Source organism: Globicephala melas, chromosome 3 (genome assembly GCF_963455315.2).
Source record: "Globicephala melas chromosome 3, mGloMel1.2, whole genome shotgun sequence".
NCBI classification, from domain to species: Eukaryota; Metazoa; Chordata; class Mammalia; order Artiodactyla; family Delphinidae; genus Globicephala; species Globicephala melas.
In genome coordinates this window covers 133,721,423-133,739,200 of record NC_083316.1, presented here as the reverse complement: position 1 = coordinate 133,739,200, position 17,778 = coordinate 133,721,423, and the positions used below count along the sequence as shown (strand labels likewise).

At 43.8% G+C, this 17,778-nt stretch overlaps 1 protein-coding gene and 1 long non-coding RNA gene across 7 annotated transcripts in view; one reads left to right on the top strand and one right to left on the bottom strand.

Moving 5' to 3' along the window:
* EBF1 (EBF transcription factor 1) overlaps window positions 1-17,778 on the top strand; it is a 390,876-nt gene that overhangs the window by 364,995 nt on the left and 8,103 nt on the right. For 3 of the 6 annotated variants that reach the window (XM_060296554.1, XM_060296552.1, XM_060296551.1), the window contains exons 12-16: window positions 9,224-9,289; window positions 10,268-10,445; window positions 11,113-11,292; window positions 15,087-15,281; window positions 15,635-15,703. In XM_060296554.1, the coding sequence (XP_060152537.1) occupies window positions 9,224-9,289; window positions 10,268-10,445; window positions 11,113-11,292; window positions 15,087-15,281; window positions 15,635-15,702 (687 nt within the window). In that variant the 3' untranslated portion in view covers window position 15,703. The remainder of the gene's footprint in view (window positions 1-9,223; window positions 9,290-10,267; window positions 10,446-11,112; window positions 11,293-15,086; window positions 15,282-15,634; window positions 15,704-17,778) is intronic. The other 3 variants (XM_030834265.2, XM_030834263.2, XM_030834262.2) reach the window with 1 other exon arrangement.
* Window positions 6,913-16,274, bottom strand: LOC115840834 (uncharacterized). Its single transcript, XR_004034592.2, has 3 exons — window positions 16,099-16,274; window positions 14,810-14,903; window positions 6,913-7,140 (listed from the first exon to the last, which is right to left on the bottom strand). It is a non-coding gene; the product is annotated as an uncharacterized lncRNA (long non-coding RNA).

Sequence of the window (17,778 nt, the reverse complement as noted above, 5' to 3'; positions counted from 1 at the left end):
AAGCACTCACTGTGTGTCTGCTGAGCCAGATGCTGGTCTGAACCGTACTTTACAGTTGAGGAAACGGAGGCATGCATTTACAATGCTAAAAAAATGGCAGAGCAAGGATTTGAGCCAACTCTATTGGACTCCAGAGCCAGTATCTCTAAGCACTGATTCCTAGAATTAAGAAAAGGGAATTTTAAGAAAAAAGGCAATTTTGTAAACCAATTTTTTAAAATCCCTCAAGCTTGGCCAGAGGGGGAAGGGGAAGGTGCTAGCATAGACTGAGGGTAGCTCACAGATGGCTTAGCCAGAGGGAAGTGGCAGTAGGAGTTAAAACACACACACATACAAACCTGGGAGATAATTCTCTTTCTCTTTAGCCCCAGAGTCATTGCTGTAGGGACTCTGTAATAACAGTTACTCCAATAGCTGAATTCCGGAACCTCCTTCAAGTTCTTTTAGCACTGAGCTCTTGACAAGGGGGGGACTAAGTTTAACCTTTGTATCACACCCTGTGTACAGGGGCTTTGAATATAATTACTCATTAGTTCAAGAAGAAGTCACAGGAGGAAACAGGGGCTCATTTCTCCTCCTAACCACCCAGCATCCTCCTCTTCAAGACCGAAGCCCTTAGAAACAGAGACACTAGGAGGCCTCTGGCCGTGCTTACTATTTTCAGCCTTGAGTAACACTTCAATTAACCACTGGAGTAATAAGAAGTGAGCCCCAGCAGTCTTGAGGCAGTGGATTTTAATTGCAGTTATAGTCAGGACCATCAGTAAAGCCTTGGGAATCATCATTTACAGATACCGTTCTTCTGGAGGTACATATCATAACTGATGATGTTCAACAATTTAAGAAACCAAAAGCAACTCTATTTTCGCCTTCCTTAGATATCGTTAAAGTCCAGCATAGTTCCAGCCTGCACATAGCACTTACTCAAGTTTAACTACATGTACTTGTCCAAAAATATAAATATACACATACATTTGTATACACACACACCAAACACATACACAGACATACAGGGACATACATACGACAATAAGTCTCTTTGTTCACTCAGTGTTCCTTTTACTTTCAAATTAGATATTTATTGTCCTTTGCCCTAGGGAAAGGGAAGCCACAGCCAAAAGACAAAGAGAAACACAAGTGGTTAATTTCTGGCTTTTGTGTTTCTAAGAGCCCAGGCCTTGGCAACTTAAAAGAGTTTCAAGGGTAATTTTGACTCTAGGCAGTTTTTGTTTCATGTGCTGACTTTACAACCTAGCCCTGAAAAAGCCACCTCTGTCCACAGCCTTCTCTTTAAGCAGAGACTTTCATCCTGATCAGAAAGTCGATTTCCAAGGCCACTCAGCAGGATCTAACCCAGAGCGTTGGTCTTAAACCAGTACAATGAATTGGAATAAGAAGAGCCAGCCAGAGGTTACCAAGTTCAGCTCTGTACCTCCAAGCAGGTCATATTCACAAGGGTGCAGACACCATTTTTCACTGTATTTGTGCCGGGAAGCACCCCAGGCTCCCATTCACCAATTACCATGACACCATTTAGAAGAGAATGCCAGGAGACCAAAAAGAGGGGGAAAGCCATTGTCATCACTCTTCTCAGGAATACCTGGCTTCACAATTTATACTTAACTGCTGACACTTGAAAAGTCAAACATTTTGGTGAAATGAATCAAGTGTAGTGTTTCTTTTATGAGATCCCCTTGCAGGAAAGGGAGGTTTCGCACCTCGTGGAGACCAAGCTTGGTTATCCATCATAGTAAAGTCAGCTGTCCTAGCCAGCTTCTCAGAGGTCACGCGATCGAATCAGCAGCTCTTACAACTATATTATTGCTTACGGAACAGTAATTGAGGCACCAGATAAAAATTACCTGGTCTAATAGGCAGTGAACAATTTTCAGTCAATAAAATTATAAGCCAAATCATTCATTTCATAACACTCTGGCTAATTTATTTGTTGACCTTTTAATTTCCATAGCTCTTCAGTGGTATTAACTGCAACTCAGACAAAATCTCTTGTTCATTTCACTTTCATTGATTTTTTTTTTTTCTTTTTCCCATTGAGGCAATAACAGCTGCCTGAAAACAGCCTTTTCCTTTCTACTGTAAAAGTCAGTCATGTAAGTTAGTATGTCTTACGTTGATGTAGCAGCGTTAGCTTACAACCTACCTTAATTTCATGTGATTCAGAAGTCTTCCACGTTTGTAACAAAGGCAAAGCTTTTGGGCGCGTCTCCAGCCACGCGGCACGATGATACCTAATCATATGTTTGAGAAGTAAGAGGGGTGTCATCTAATCTGAACACAAAATCATCTTTAAAATTAGAGGAGGTTCAGAAGCCCACCCCCTTCAAGCCCCTGCATTTTCTTTAGACTAGAACACTTCCGATGCCTCTTGTGTGAATAGCAGTAGACCCTTTTAAAATATTTGATTCCTTTGTTTTGAATATTTCTGCAGATTTTGATTATGGTTTGAATTTTATGTTTCTTTAAAGACTATGGGCAATGAGTGTGCACTAGAATGTTCGTTCGGTAAGCTTCAGCTGAAGCTTCTTCTATAATAAAATGCTATGAAGTCTTCAGAATGCAGGGTTGTAAAATATAATTGTTACACATTTGGCATTTTATGCCTCCCTAGAACTAACCACTTGCTACCTACACCTCATCTATGCTCCTCCTTTCCATTTCAATTTACTCTAAAGTGGTCCTTAGCCATAATGAGAATGCCCCTTTCAGCGGAAACATGTTTAATTATATCCATGCTAGATGAGAGTGACTCCTCTCGGTCATAGGGCTTCTGAGTAAAGCGTGTTTAAAGTGTGACGATAAAGGTTTCTAATGATCTGCGGTAAGCTCTTCGAGAAGTTCATATTACCAGAAAAAATGAAAAATTTAAGGAATGTCTCAGAGGATCGGAAGCTAAACAGTGCTCAAGTATTATTTTGGTTTGTTTTACCCCTTCCCTCACTGCCCTCATTCTATGATTTTTTAGGATGCAAAGTCTACCACTGTGGAATTTTCCATTTGGCTGAATAAACACAACGGAAGTTGGGACATAATACTACCCTCCACAGAAATACCTCTCAGTCAACTAGTATTTATTGCATTGTACATCCAGCTCTGCAGGATATGGGCTGCCAGAAACTTCCAATCACTTTTTCAGCTTTTAGACTTTACAATCAGTAGTTTCAGAAGCAAGTGGGGAAAGAGCTAGAAGTTAAAGGCTAGTAAGCTGAATATACTGTTTAAAATTTGGACCCAATAGTAAACTCCAACGTGAGGAGGTGAACGGATCCAGTGCTGATTTCAGTGCCGATAGGTGCTTATCGACTTTAAATCAGGAGTGATTTTGCCGGTCCTCTTCATTTTGTTTTGCTGATATTTGAACCCACTGTATCTTGAATCTCCTGATAGGGCAAAGTAGAGTGGTGATAAATGGGCGACAGGGCAATGTGCAGTGACAGGAAAGTATTGTACTTCTTTCTCGGGAATCACCCAGGTCAACTTGACTTTGATAACTGATGTTTACGTTTAGCTTCTGTTTTCTTCTTCGTCCCTCAAAACATTATTTTCTAACTGAGGGAGCATAAAGCCAAGCACAGGTTGTCTTCCCAAATTACAGAAGCATCCCTGGGCTTGAATTTTATGAGGGAGTTCCCAGAGTCTCAAAATCTGATCCTGAGATTTGAAATTAATGTTGTGTTGGTAAACGGGTAACCCATCTGGCTTTATGAGTTGGTCTTCATGTGCTCTGAATGAAAGAGAGTTCAGGCCATCTCCCCTGCTCATCTGGGTTTGAATGACTCAAAACATGGAACTGGGTTTATAAATGGGCTCAGTATTGGGTGGTTAGACAGCCTTCCCGCCTTCCCGTTCTCTCTGGAAGGCTAGCTGGGCCCAGTGAATATGAGATTATTAGCAACACATTTGAGATCAGATGCTGCAGAGAAGATTCACATGGAAGGTGATTAATCCTCAGCGGGTTTATTGTCATGAAATGGAAGGAAAGGTGAATGAGCCATGTCTGCATATCAGACGTGATACGCCTGGTTCCTAAGAGTGTGCAAATACCTAAGTATTTCTAAGAGCCTAGGAGTATAGTTAATAAAAGGCTGACATACATCAAGACAAACCTCATGTTGTTAGCAGCCTATAACTTGAGATAATGTCTGTACCCGACATGATTCATTATATTAATCACAAAATTAAAATGTAAGTACAAGCCAGCAGGAGTGAAGGAGCAAATTCACTTAAAAAAAAAAGTGGTATTAAAAAACCCCCCAGTGATCAAGACTTGACCTTTGGGAATTTATATATTGGATTTAAAGGTCTAGAGCCAAATGCAGCACCAAATTTAAGTCTTCTGCTTGTATAAACTATGCCAAATACATGACTTGGTCATTTCCTCATGTAAATTAAGCACGCGCTTTTAAAAATCAGTAATGATCTTAGAATGAGCTCTTCAACAAGAATTTCTCAAGGGCTGTGGTTTGCTGAACATAGTGCTAGGGGCTTAGAGAAGGAGATTAGGACCTCAAAGAGCCTGTAGTCTGGTTGTGGAGATTGTAGACTCACACATTTAAGACCAGAGCAAAATGACCCCACAGTGTCCACTTCTGTGCAGTGCTGGGCAGTGCATTCAGCACTGTTTTTCAGAGGAATGAGAGAGGTTAGGAGCTGGGGTCTCAGTGAAGGTGGAATTAGTTCTGATACGATAGTGTAATTATGAAGAGCTCAGGCTCTGATGTCTAACAGGCCTGAGATTGAATCCCTGCTCAGCCATTCATTACTCGTGTGACGTCAGGGCAAGTTGGCGGACCTCTCTGAGTCTCAGTTTCCTCGTCTGCCAAATGGCGATACGGAGTCTCACCACGAAGACTGAATGAGTTAATGTTTCCCTTTCCATAAACAACAGTTATGTTTTCCACTACTCTACCACCACCACCAGCACCACCTTCATTATCAGGCCCTAGAGGATGGGAAGATATTGTAAGTGGGCACAGACTGAAGCCAGCTTCCCAAATAAAGGCAAAATGAGTAAAGGTATGGAGATAGGAAGGAGCCCAACATGTTACTTCCAGGCTGGAGAGGACTAACTAGCCCAGAATAGAGGGCAGTTCTTCAGATGTTTAGGGAGAGGAGATTGGATAAAGAGGATAGGACCGGATGGTGGCGGAAATCTTTTGCAATTCCCACAGAACGCCGTACCTTAATTCTGGGAAGACAGGGTGCCTTGAAAGGTGCTGGAGGGTAATATTGGTGTGTGACTGCTGGGACAAGAGAAAGTTCAAAACTTATTTGCTAATTGATTGGGTTGCAACATACGAAGTAAAGCCAAATCTTCTCTCTGCATTTGTAGCCCATTCAGCACTTTCATTATAAAGGTTCCAAAACATGGTAAAACTTGTACCAATTATACTTGAACTGTTTCTCGAACCCCACTCATCCTTGAATCTTCCTAGTGTTTCTACTAACTCTAAGCAGATTTAGTATGGTTCATCCATTTTTTTTTTCCTCTCCAGATCTCCATTCACATAATCAGTCGATGGTCATAGCAAGGCAGGTAAAGACAGGTTTTAATTGAGAAAGGAAATAGGTCAGCGAAGAGTTGTTGCAGTTTTTAAGGACTATATACATTTTCTCTTTCTTTAAGAGAGAAGAAATCCAAAGCCATGAAAAGAAAAATAGTCTGACTCAGGATGTAGGTTGGAGAACAAGCATTAGCTCTATAAGGAGACTCTGAGGCTTTTCACTATTTAGGGTACTGGTATTTGTCTTCTTAATTCCCCAATGGGATATGTATTTTTTTTTAATCCAAGGATAGGATTAATTATCTTGGAAGAGTCTAATCTCTACCCTCATGTTTTAGACCGCAAGCAGCGAGACGTTTTAAACATTATGAAAAGAAGAGACAATCTCTCCTGACAAATAAATGCTTTGAAAAATTAGATATTAGTACTTGTCAAGTGCTCTCTCTTTTCAGAAATATTAAAATTGCATATTAGAATGGAAGGATCCTTACACGATGCTCCCTCCTAATGTCGCAAAAAATAAGACTTTAGGAACAGTTTCAGAGACAAAAGATTTTATGAAACATCCAGCTTGTCCCCTTATGGGAAATTTCTCTCTTTAACATCCCAGGCTCAATCATTTCCTAATGTGAAATTACAGAATTTTCAAATTACCATATAAAACTGCAAAAAAATTACACTTGTGACCACCGAAGAGATAGCATATACTATCAGTTTGATTTTAAGAGGCATACATCTTTTATACTACCTGTCATTTTTATAATGCCTTTTACAAATTTAATCAATACATTTTAACATTCTATATACTTTAAGTGCAATATACAATAAATATTCAAGTTTCATCTTAAACATGCTTTAGCCTTTAAATTGTTAAAACTGCAGTGTCCTTTCAATCTACTTACATAATGTCATAAAATATACATTTCAAGGTAAATGAAGTCAGCTACTTCAATTTAGTCCCTCAAACTGGTAGTAAATGAGAGGTTAACACTATGGTGCCAAAACCATTATTGAGTAAATTTAGCACCTTGGACAGCTCTGTAAAATCTTTATTGCTTTCCTGACCTGCTCCTCATGTTCTGTCTGTGTGTTCAGTGGCTCTCAGCTCTGATTGAAAGGCAATATATTAGATCCCCAACACAAACACGCTTGGGGGCTAGTTCACTGGGAGCATAATGACATGGAGGTGAGAGCAATTTTCTGGTCACCGAAATCCAAGCACCTTGCAGGTCCGCTGCACTAACTCACAGAGGACCCAGAAATTTCCTTTCTCCTTCCCATTTGCAGAAATAACTAATGGAAGCTGAATCACATTGGCAAAGCTGAGCCAAAAGTGGACCCTCCCTTAAACCCCATAGTTGATACCACGATGAAGGACATTTTAAAATAGGCGAGATATCATTTAAGGGAGTCACTTCCAGGACACAACATCAGATTCACGCACTGTCCTCAAGACTGCTGGTCTGAAGCAATGCTGGCTGCTGACCCACCTACAGTGGCAACGTGCCTAGTAGAAAGCACGTCCCGGCTCTTTGTATTGAAGGAGGCGGCAACTCTAGGAAGTGAGATGCACAAGCTTCATTTTCAGAGGATTGAATGGTGATGAGAGCTCTGGGTACTGAATAAGGAGAAAAAGGAACACTGTAGATTATGTTATTGAAAAATGTTATCACCAAAAATATATCGGTTTAAAATATACAGCCTACACTGATAGTTGGAATTTTTCAGGCACAAAAACTTCAAAGATCTTGGAGTTTATTGTGGAGTTTACCTTCCCTCATCCCTGGTTCTGTGAAATTAATTAAAAGAAGAAGCACTGCTCTAAATCCTCAGTGATACTGTTCCAAGATTGAAGTTTGCAAGTGCAGTTTCTGACTGCACCTTATCTTGCTTTTGACAGAGACTTGTATTTTTTTTTTCCCTGAAATGAAAAGAAAAATACCTTCTCTGCCAAGCCCAAACACTGGCATAAATATTTATTTGAAGAAATAAATGAATATAGACCCAGAGAAGTCAAATTTTGGTAAATAAACTAACCTGATCCTGTTTTGTTTTCATCTTTCCTAAGAGCCAGATAAAGCCGTGAGGTTTTAGTGAAGGCAGCACAAGCTGATTGGATCTGGGGATAGGGTTTACTGTGCCCATACCATAGTAAATTATTAACTGCTGTTGTCAGACAGCACTGCAAACAAACAGTGGTAGATTATCTTGTAGCTTGCATTAAAAAAAATAAAGAAATTATTTCAGATGTATTGATTCAAACCCCATTGATTATATAATGATTTTCACTCCTTATATGAAAAATAACAGAACTGTTTTATAAATGGGGTCTAGCAGCTTAAGGCAAGCATAAATGTTTATTGAGAACTGAAAACCCCTCTATCTCATTTTTGAATTTAGGACATTATATATGTCACAAGTAGTTACTGCAGTATGACAACTATTTTATAGAGAATTTAAAATCGAAAAATGCTAATATGTATCTAAAAGCGTGTCATTTCAAGAGTTGTTCAAGAATTTTTGAAGAGGCTATGGTGACAGCAAAATGAATGCAATTATATCCCTATTTTCTGATCAGCGTCTGCAGTATGTGAAAATTGAACAGCACTGCTTCTCCATGCAGAACTCTATTGTGTAAAATGTTTAAAGTTAAACTTCTTTTTGAAACTTTACCCACAGCAAAAAAATTATAAACATATCTTCTTGCAAATCACTTCTGATAACCACACCACGCCTTCATGTTTGCTCCTCTGATAAACCTCCATTTTATTTGTATCAAGCTTAACTTTCCTTTTCACATTCCAGTATAAACGAATCTGCAGAAAATTAGGGCTGAATGAAGAGGGAACGATTTCTTGTGGTTAGAATGAAAAAAAATTACCACCACACACATTTTTGTAGAGCGCCCTATATTATTAGAAACAAGCATGCTAGCTAAATATGGAAGCCCACCTAAATGAAAAGGAGACATTTTTTCTTCACCTGGAGTGAACAGTGGAGCATGTATCTAGAAGGAGAATGAATGAGCAAATGGGGAAAATGACAAACAATACTGAAATAGCAAAGAATTGCTAGAAGAGAAACAGACTCTGCCGGTCATGAAAACTGGTGCAGAGGGAGCTTCCAGGGGCAGGGAGAATTCTTTTGTGAGAACCCCTGACAAAACAGTGCATTGCCCCAGTAGATGGGTTTACTACATCGCTCCCTTATATCATGACTCTGCCGTGCAAGGGAGATAAACAAAAGAAGTTGAATGCTACATGCTTCTAGTTGCTGAAGATTGATTGGACATCTCTTGAAAATGACCTGTCTGATAAGGTCATGGTTCCTGGAATAAGCAGTTAAGTGCAAAATAAACACATCTCAGGGATTCATAACATGCACCAACTGACATCCATCATAGTAATCTAGTAAATGACCTCGCAATTGTATTCAGCAATAAACATATGAGTGCTTTATCGTGCTTATGGCGCACTATTGAGTGATGTATTTTATCTTGCAGTACCAATGATGCTCACCTTTTGACTTGATTAAGTGTGTACGTGAATAGGGATACATTGGTGATTTAATGCCATTCGGGGGTTCTTTTAAAGCAGTGCGTTGGCAAAGGATGGCCAGAGGAAAGTGGTACGTGATCATGTGAAAAGATAATGACATCCTGCCTTCACTCAGAGGATTGTATCTGTTTTTCTCCTTGACAGGAAGTGATACTCAAAAGGGCTGCAGATCTGGTGGAAGCGCTGTATGGGATGCCACACAACAACCAGGTGAGCATAGTGGGTTTCGAACCTTCCACATTCAACTGAAGTGCCTGGAGTCCTTATTAGAATGAAAAAGTATGAAAAATACAAAAGTTCTTGCACGAGTTCAGTGTATAAGTCATTCGGACCTAACGGGTTGCAAGGCCATTCGCGTCTTCTCTCTTCTTTTGTAAATCTTTTAACGCCTTTTCTAGGGAATAATTTTTTCTTACGAGAAAAGGTACTTTATTTAAAAGGACTCTTCTGTGGGAATGTAGTTCATCACTGAAGAAGAGAGTTACCGGTGCTTGGTTTTATTCCTCTCAGGTTTTCAAGAAAATTTAGGAGGAAAAGGGGGATTTAATTTCTTCTCCTAAAAAGTATAATGAGGCCTGAATATTGTCTGCTTCTATTTCATAGAGCAACTCCATGTATCTGACTCAACTTGCTCAGGAAACTGAGTCTGAGAAATCCTCCTTCCTTGCTTGTGTCATTTGAATCAGTGTCCAAGGGACACAGTCCCATTAATACTCAGGGACACAGGTCATCATGTAAACTTGCCCTTAACTTCATCTGGGGAGATGAGTTGCAGGGTGTGTCTGTGTGTGTGTGTGTGTGTGTGTGTGTGACCCCAGAGTTCTCTGTGTTACCTGTGGGGAAGGAAAGGCCCAGGTTGCTGTCCTGTACTGCGAGGTAGTATAGAGGGGACTGGCTGAGTTAATAGGCTTTCAGAGTCAGACGAACAGGGTTATGCAGCCCAGCTCTCTCCTTAAATAGGTAAGTGTCCTGAAGTGAGGTCTTGGCCTCTCTCAGCCTCAGTTGCCCCATCCGTGGTATGGGCGTGATGATGATGAGACTGAACACCCAGGTTGGTTGAGAGGGTTGCAGAAGTTAGTGCCGTTAACCATGGAAAGCCCTAAGCACGGCCTGTAGTAAACACTTGGAACGTGGTACGCCTGGGAATCTGACTGGGCAGCTAAGGGGGATGTTCCTGTTACTTTTCAGGAGATTATTCTGAAGAGAGCAGCTGACATCGCAGAGGCCCTGTACAGTGTCCCCCGCAACCACAGCCAGCTCCCGGCCCTCACTAACACCTCGGTCCACGCGGGAATGATGGGCGTGAATTCCTTCAGTGGACAACTGGCTGTGAATGTCTCCGAGGCGTCGCAGGCTACCAATCAGGGTCAGGAGCCCCACTCTTCCCCTCCCCATTTCCCTGCCCCTTCCCAACCTCAAGCTACCCCACCCCCATTTATTTGGCACAAAACAGTGTTTATTTTTAAAAAGGCTTTTTTTTTTCTCCCCAAAAGGGGAGATTCCTAGTCTGTGTGTATCAGATATTACTGTAGAATTTTGGTTCTAGCCATCATGTCTGGTAATTTGGTGGAGGTGCTAGAAAGAATGCATGCATTTAGTTACCTCACCATTTGACTTTTCACTGTAAACCATGAATGACAGATCACAAGGAGGGGTGGAACTAAAGTTCTGGAGGGGCCAAAGCACATCATCCTTGCCCAGGGAGTAGGAACCGGTTACCTCCAGGGTATTATGTCTCTTAGATTGGGATTTATTTCTGTTCCCAAATGATAAGTGATTGATAGGTCCTGCATTGCCACTTCTCACAGGCCCGCTAAGTATCTATGATCTCCTGAGAAATGTGTCTTTTGCTCGCTTCCCATTTTAATCATGGAGCTAGCACCACCAATCCAGCCATGAACCACCTGGCCCCTTCCCTTCAGGATGCAGCGATGGGGCAAGAAACAGAGACCTTCCTTTCCCCAAGCTTCTCAGACCCGCCACCCATCCGCCACCCACCCAACCTCATCCTTGGTTTTGCCCCCGCCCCTCAGGTTTCACCCGCAACTCAAGCAGCGTATCACCACATGGGTACGTGCCGAGCACCACCCCTCAGCAGACCAACTATAACTCGGTCACCACGAGCATGAATGGATACGGCACTGCCGCCATGTCCAATTTGGGCGGCTCCCCGACCTTCCTCAATGGCTCAGCTGCCAACTCGCCCTATGCCAGTAAGTAGAGATGTGTGTCCTGTGTTTCTGCACACTTTTGCTCTAAGAACTGGGCGTCGTGCTGTGTGGCCCACTGTGCAGGTCTCCCCGGTCCCCAGTCTGAGGGCCCCTGCCCCGCCAGGTGCAGGCCCAGGTGATGGGACCAAAGCCAGCACTGTCCCCGAATCTCTGCCCTCCTTGCTCACCGTCCTCCCCATCTCCCTCACAGAACTCGGCTGCAACCCAAACAGCAGCGTGATGTCATTGCAGGAACCCAAGCTTCCAGTCAGATGGAGTTGGGTTTGACTCTTTCTTCTACCAGTTGCTGACTGGTGGCTGCGGGCAGGTTCATCTCCCCTCTAAACCTCAGTTTTCTTTATCTGTAACATGGGGAAGGAACCAGTACCCGCTCCCATACAGTTGTTGTGAGACTTGGATAAAATAAGGCACGTAATGAGCTCGTCCTGAGGCCTGGCCCATAGGAGACGCATTCAACAAATCTAGGTACTAATCATAAGGACAGAATGATGATATTGAGCGGTGCTGGTAGTATAGCATACTAACAACTATCCAAACTTGAAATCTCTTTTTTTAGTGCTTGGAAAGTTTTTCCCCTTTGTGTTCGATATGTACAAAGAAAAAACGAAAACTGAACAAATCAAAAAACACACTTTATTTTTTTCCAAAAATTTGGCATGATGGAAAAAAATTACACACACACAAGAAATTGTTCTTTGGTGTCTCGTCCCTGTCTTACAGAAGCTTAGCTTAAAGGATTTTTTTGTGCACTGTTTAGATTGCATCTAAAGAACCTCAGGGAACTGGCACCTTTACATATAAAATGTCATAGGCTGTGTTTGCGCAATCTCTTTGTCGCCCTTTGAGGATCTTTACATAGAATACCAGGTTCATCTTGGACAATGTGGGTGGCTCTTCCGGTGTATAAAATATGTAAACTCTTAGAATTTTGTGGGATGATAGCTGCTGTGTTGTTTGTTAAATGAAAGAATGGTCATGTTTTTAAAATGAGAGTCTCAGCTAAAAATACGGAAAAGGATGCTTTCTCTGATGATAGTGGAAATGTGGAGTGTGCTAGGCTGTTGAAAAAGGAAAGATCATTCTTGGCCTTTGTGAGAAGTTATTTCTGAAAGTAGTACTTAGGGCCATTTACTTTCTTGGTGAATCTGTAGGCTCAGGGTGTCCTGTGTTTCTGCACATTTTTGCTAAATCTCTATATTTCTTTATTTCTACTTGATCTGCTTGGAATCAGCAGCTTGTTGAACATTTAAAATCCCCCCTAATAATCTGCATAGATTACGTCTGTCTGCTTGAGCATCAGTGTTTGGGGTCCGTTTCACATTAGATTTTGATTCATCAAAAAATTGTTTCTCACATATCTATCATTTCAGTGTTCTCCCTTCTACTCAATCAGAAGAGGTTTCAATCATGACCTGAAAATTAAAAGGTGGCGTTCTTAATTAAATCAAATCAATAACCTAATCGCTGCGTGGCAGCAATTCAGTTGAGGGGCTTGGATTGCTGTGTCTTCCCAAGCCCTTGCAGACACCCAGCGACCTGAGCCTGAGATTGCATCCATCAGACCACGAAACTGCGAACATTTAATGTCCATTAATTGATTTCCTCAGTGCTCACAAATATAGTATTAAATTCTCAAACAGGCTCTCAGATGGGACAGTTTTATCTGCATAAATGCAAATAAAACAATAAACACAAAGCCCAGCTGATTTGACTTTTTGTCTCCATAATATTTAATTATTCATAAACCACTCATGTTGAAAAATTCCAAACAGAATAAAAAATAAAATAAGACATTCCACTGGTGAACACACTTTCTGGTATAGTGGCTGATATCTAATCATGTTATAACAAATGGAGCTGCCTGACTATATTTCACCCCTTCCTCTGTTAACGCCCCCTCCCCAAACTCCCCACCTCTAAATACACACAATGATCGCATTTGCCAAGGAGATTAATTGCCTTCCTCAGTGAACCAGCAGGATTTCAAGTCTACGAATATTTAAAAAATCAAACCTCCAGTGCCGGAGTTGTGCAATTTAAATGGGTGTTATTATTGAGCGTATTTTCACATTTACAAATCCTCAGAGATGTATAAAAATGCTGGTCTCATTAAAAGAAAAAGTACAGTTTAGAAAATGTTTGTTTGTGAAAATTCTGATGATGGCGGCTCTGGGTTCTGCTCCATAAAGCATCCAGTGCGTCTGGATTGTGTAGTGCTGAGGGCTGATTACGAGGGGTCATTTCCCCTACCCCCCACCACCCCGATGCCAATTGCTGCCTGTGACCGATTTGATAACCACTTCCCTAACTTTCCAAAGCCAGTAGGCCGAGGCGGAGGCCACCTAACTGGCAATTTGGACTCTGGTGTGCTCATGGGAAGGCGCCTGTCCGATGGCAATCTGTTTGCTTAGCAGTGTAGCCCAGTAGAAAGAGCACTGCATTTGGGTTTGGTTCCTGGCCTCACCTTCCAGCTATGGCCCTGGGGCAAGTCACTGGACTATTTTCTGAGTCTCAGCTCGCTGGGTTTGCTCAGGTGTCAAAAGGATGTAATAGGTCCCAATTTAAGCTTGCTTGGCCAATGACATAGATGAAAAAGATGTGAAGATTCTTGCAGGTGATAAAGCAATATATAAGGTTTATGACATAATGTGAAAAATAATACAGTGGAGGAGGAAGTGCCTAGAATTTGAACTAAGTGCCTGAAAATCATCAGGCAGGATTCATACTTTTTCCCAGGAGACGGAGGAAATGGAAGGTGAGTGTGTGCTGGCACCAGTCCTGAGTGTAGAGGGCTTTCATGTGCTCAAAATCTGTCTCCTAAAGTGACCTGAGATTATTAGCAACTATCAAAAGATGAATGAAAGGCCGGGCAGAGAGGACTGTGGTTGGTGGAGAACGTGCATCGCCCAAACTCTTTCGTATCCCCAAGCAGCTAGGTTTTCTCTCTCTCTGAACTGCCGAAGGTCTCCTATCATTGCTAATTCACGTCCCCACCACTCCCAGACTGTGAGTATTTACATAAGGCTCCGATCCTGCTGCTTATTAGTTCACACTCATCTCTGTACAGCTCCGCGGGGGATAGAGAGAATTTGAAACTTTGACTTGTAGTCCTGCGTTATTCACACATGTTGCACGTGGCAGACTGTTTACCCGCCTGGCTTCCGACCTACCTCTGTCTGTCTTGTGGAGCATGAAGATACAGTCATATCCTTCAGGAAGCTGTAGCTCCATGGGGAGACAGGCGACACACACACACCACCATCTGCCAGTGCCTTAAGCTGGAATCCTGGTGTTGCCTTCAACTCACTCTTCTTCCTCACACCTCTCCTTCCACTGGTGACCACACTCTCTCAGGTTGGCTTCCTCCTGTCTCTTGTATCCCCAGACCCTTTGCTAGAACCTTAGTTTAGGCCCTACCTGCAATGCTTCCCTTGACACCTCCTCCGTGAAGCCTTCTTTGGTCTCCCTTCCCTGCCTCCCCAGAGTTGGCCATACTCACCTTTGAGGCTATCATGTGGTACTCTACCCCTTATAAGAGCGCTCTTGTTTCCTGGCTTGGGGTGCTCTCGCACGCTGCCTGGTACATAGTCGGCCTACAACAAAAGGAAACACATGCTGAGTACCAAATGATGAGAGCAGACAAGACCCTCAGAGTTCAGGGAAGGCTCCTTCTGGAAGGGCGGCCTGAGAAGGATGGGTGTCAGGGTCGGAGCTGAGATGCCTTGTGTCAGGACACCAGGAGAGGCACTGATTTCTCTTTTCCCATTGCCCCTTAGTCGTGCCATCCAGCCCCACCATGGCCTCCTCCACAAGCCTCCCCTCCAACTGCAGCAGCTCCTCCGGCATCTTCTCCTTCTCACCAGCCAACATGGTCTCAGCCGTGAAACAGAAGAGTGCTTTTGCGCCTGTGGTCAGACCCCAGACCTCCCCACCTCCCACCTGCACCAGCACCAACGGGAACAGCCTGCAAGGTAAGCCCCAGGCCCCACCCGGGCCAACCAGACGCCCTGACTCACCTTCCCAGGGCCTGAAGCAGATGCGCCACTGTTGCGAGGGGATCGGCCTGGGGCCTGCCTGCTTCTGTCCACCCTCATCTATTCTGTTCCTTTGTGTTCGCCCTCGTCGGCCCTGGTCCCTGACGCGCCCCCCTCCCCCGCCGCCCCCCCGTCCCCGGCATCCCTCCTCTGCTGGAGTTGCCTGAGCAGTTCTCTTTCCAACTCCAGCAATTCTGCTCAGGCCTGGGATTTGCTTGAGAATACTGTTTCCACTTACTAATGCCATCGTTTCTCTTTCCTCTCTCATTCCCTGTGGTCGCCATAATCAGATCAGTCTTTTGTGGACTCTAGCAAGTTCTCCACTGCAGGGTCTCTCCCGGGACTGGCCTTCTCCTGAAGTAGGTTCCCTTCCTGTTGCCTGTGTCAGCATGCACATTTGGTGGGGCTGATAATGGGGAGGGGGTGAGTTGGCCAAGACAGAGCCCTGAGGTTACAGCATGTTAGACCAAAGACCCAAGACTTACTACTGGGAACCAGAAACCCTGAAGTGCTACTAGAGGACTCTGGTTCATATCAAAACTGTTCGATTTCCTCCCCCTCATGGAATATGGAAAATAACAGAGTAACCAAATTTGAGGTGACCTTTCTATTCATTGAGAAGAAACCCAACCTTTTAAGACGGGTCCCACCATTTCTTACACTTTTCTTACTGGCACTGAGTTGTGGCGTTGACCCGCATGACCTCCCTCCTTCCCCACAGTGGGATCGTGTGAGCAGCACTCAGAGCCCCTACCTTAGAGATGAGAAAGCGAAAGGTCAGCGAGGTTATGGAGTGGCTTGACTTCCGACAGGGGTGGGTGGCAGAGGCTGGCTTCAAACTCAGGCTCGAGAGTTCATCTCCTCCCTCCAGCTTCCAGGCACTTTACTGCTCAGAGCGGGTAAACGGGATGTATCCAGGATTCGTAAGGCAGCTGGCAGGGAAGTAAGATCAATAAAATCATCAGCTGCCATTCCTTGAGCGCTGACCAGTGCTCAGCACTGAGCCCGCCTTATCCTATTTAATCCTCACAACTTCCTGATGAAACATGAGGACAATTATGATCTCCACTGTACAGAGGATAAAACTGAGGCATAAGGAGAGAAAACACCTGCCCATAGGCATAGCCAGAAACAGTGGGGATGAATATAAACCCTCAGGGTCTATGCCCCAACCCTTAGCCTACCCAGTGCCCCGCGGAGCCTTCCTTCACAGCCGGCTTGCCCATCTTCACTGGTGGAGGTGAGTCATGGAGGTCGAGAGGGGTCAGGGGGGCAGCCCTGTTTCTTACATCTCTACCTATTTATACTTCTATACACGTACTCTGTACAGGACACTTTACACTGATGTAAACTTACATCCATTCTCTTGAAGACCCTATGAGGTTGGTACTACTCCCGTTATATAGATGAGGAAATCAAGGCCCCGTTTGCGCAAGGTCACATATCTAGTAATGGTGGAGCCCAAACTGAACCCCATCTGTGTGACTCCTGAGCCTGAGCTCCTGCTTCCTTTTCTGACTCCATAAGGGCTCAGCAAGGCACTCCTCGGAGACCTGCTGGCCAGTCTGCCCAGCACAGCCAAGGTCAGTGCCCCTGCCCCCTCCCTGAAATATACATACACTGCAAAGCCATCTTCTTAGAGGGAAAAGGAAGATAATCGGACTGTGGAACGACATTTCAGGCAACGTTCCTTGTGATAGGAAATGCCCACCCCACAAAGGGGAGCCACCCATTCACGCAATCTCTTTTTCCGCTAAAAATAATGCTTTGGCACGCACAGTACACCTCCAGCTGGCAAACTGAGGCTATAGCGCTTAAGCGAACATAACTTATAACGGGTTTAAGTAAGGATAAAACCCATGGAAAGCAGAAATCTACCATTCTTGAACTGCCAATCACAATGCTTGTTAAACAGACTTGACGTCAGGAAGAAGGTATAACGGGGTTTGTAATCCGCCGTGGAGGGCTGGCGCTTGAGGAGAAAAGGCCCACGGCCCTTGCAGGGTCACAGCTGTATCACTGGCCACCGGTGACTCAAGTGGGCAGCTGTTCTGTGAGGCCGAGTGTCTTTTCATGCCATGTGGGCCAAGGAGGGAGCAGGAAGGGACTGAAAGTAGGGACTCAGCTTGAGTTTTAGAACCTCCTGGATCTAGGGAACATCTGGTGGTGTGTGTGTGGGGGGGGTGTGGGTGTGTACACTTAAGTAATGATGAAATGGCATCAAGACAGGGACACATAGAAAGTCTGTGCATCTGTCACCCCCAGGGCATCTCTAACCCATGTCTGCACAGATTCCAAAAGTACAGAGACTGCTCCCCGCTTCTCATCAGCGGCTGAGTCTCCATCTCGTTTCTAATGCACAGCTCACAGCTGGGAGGGTTTAGGGTGTGACTCAGGGACACGCTTTGTGCTGGATTTGCTATTGCGGATGACG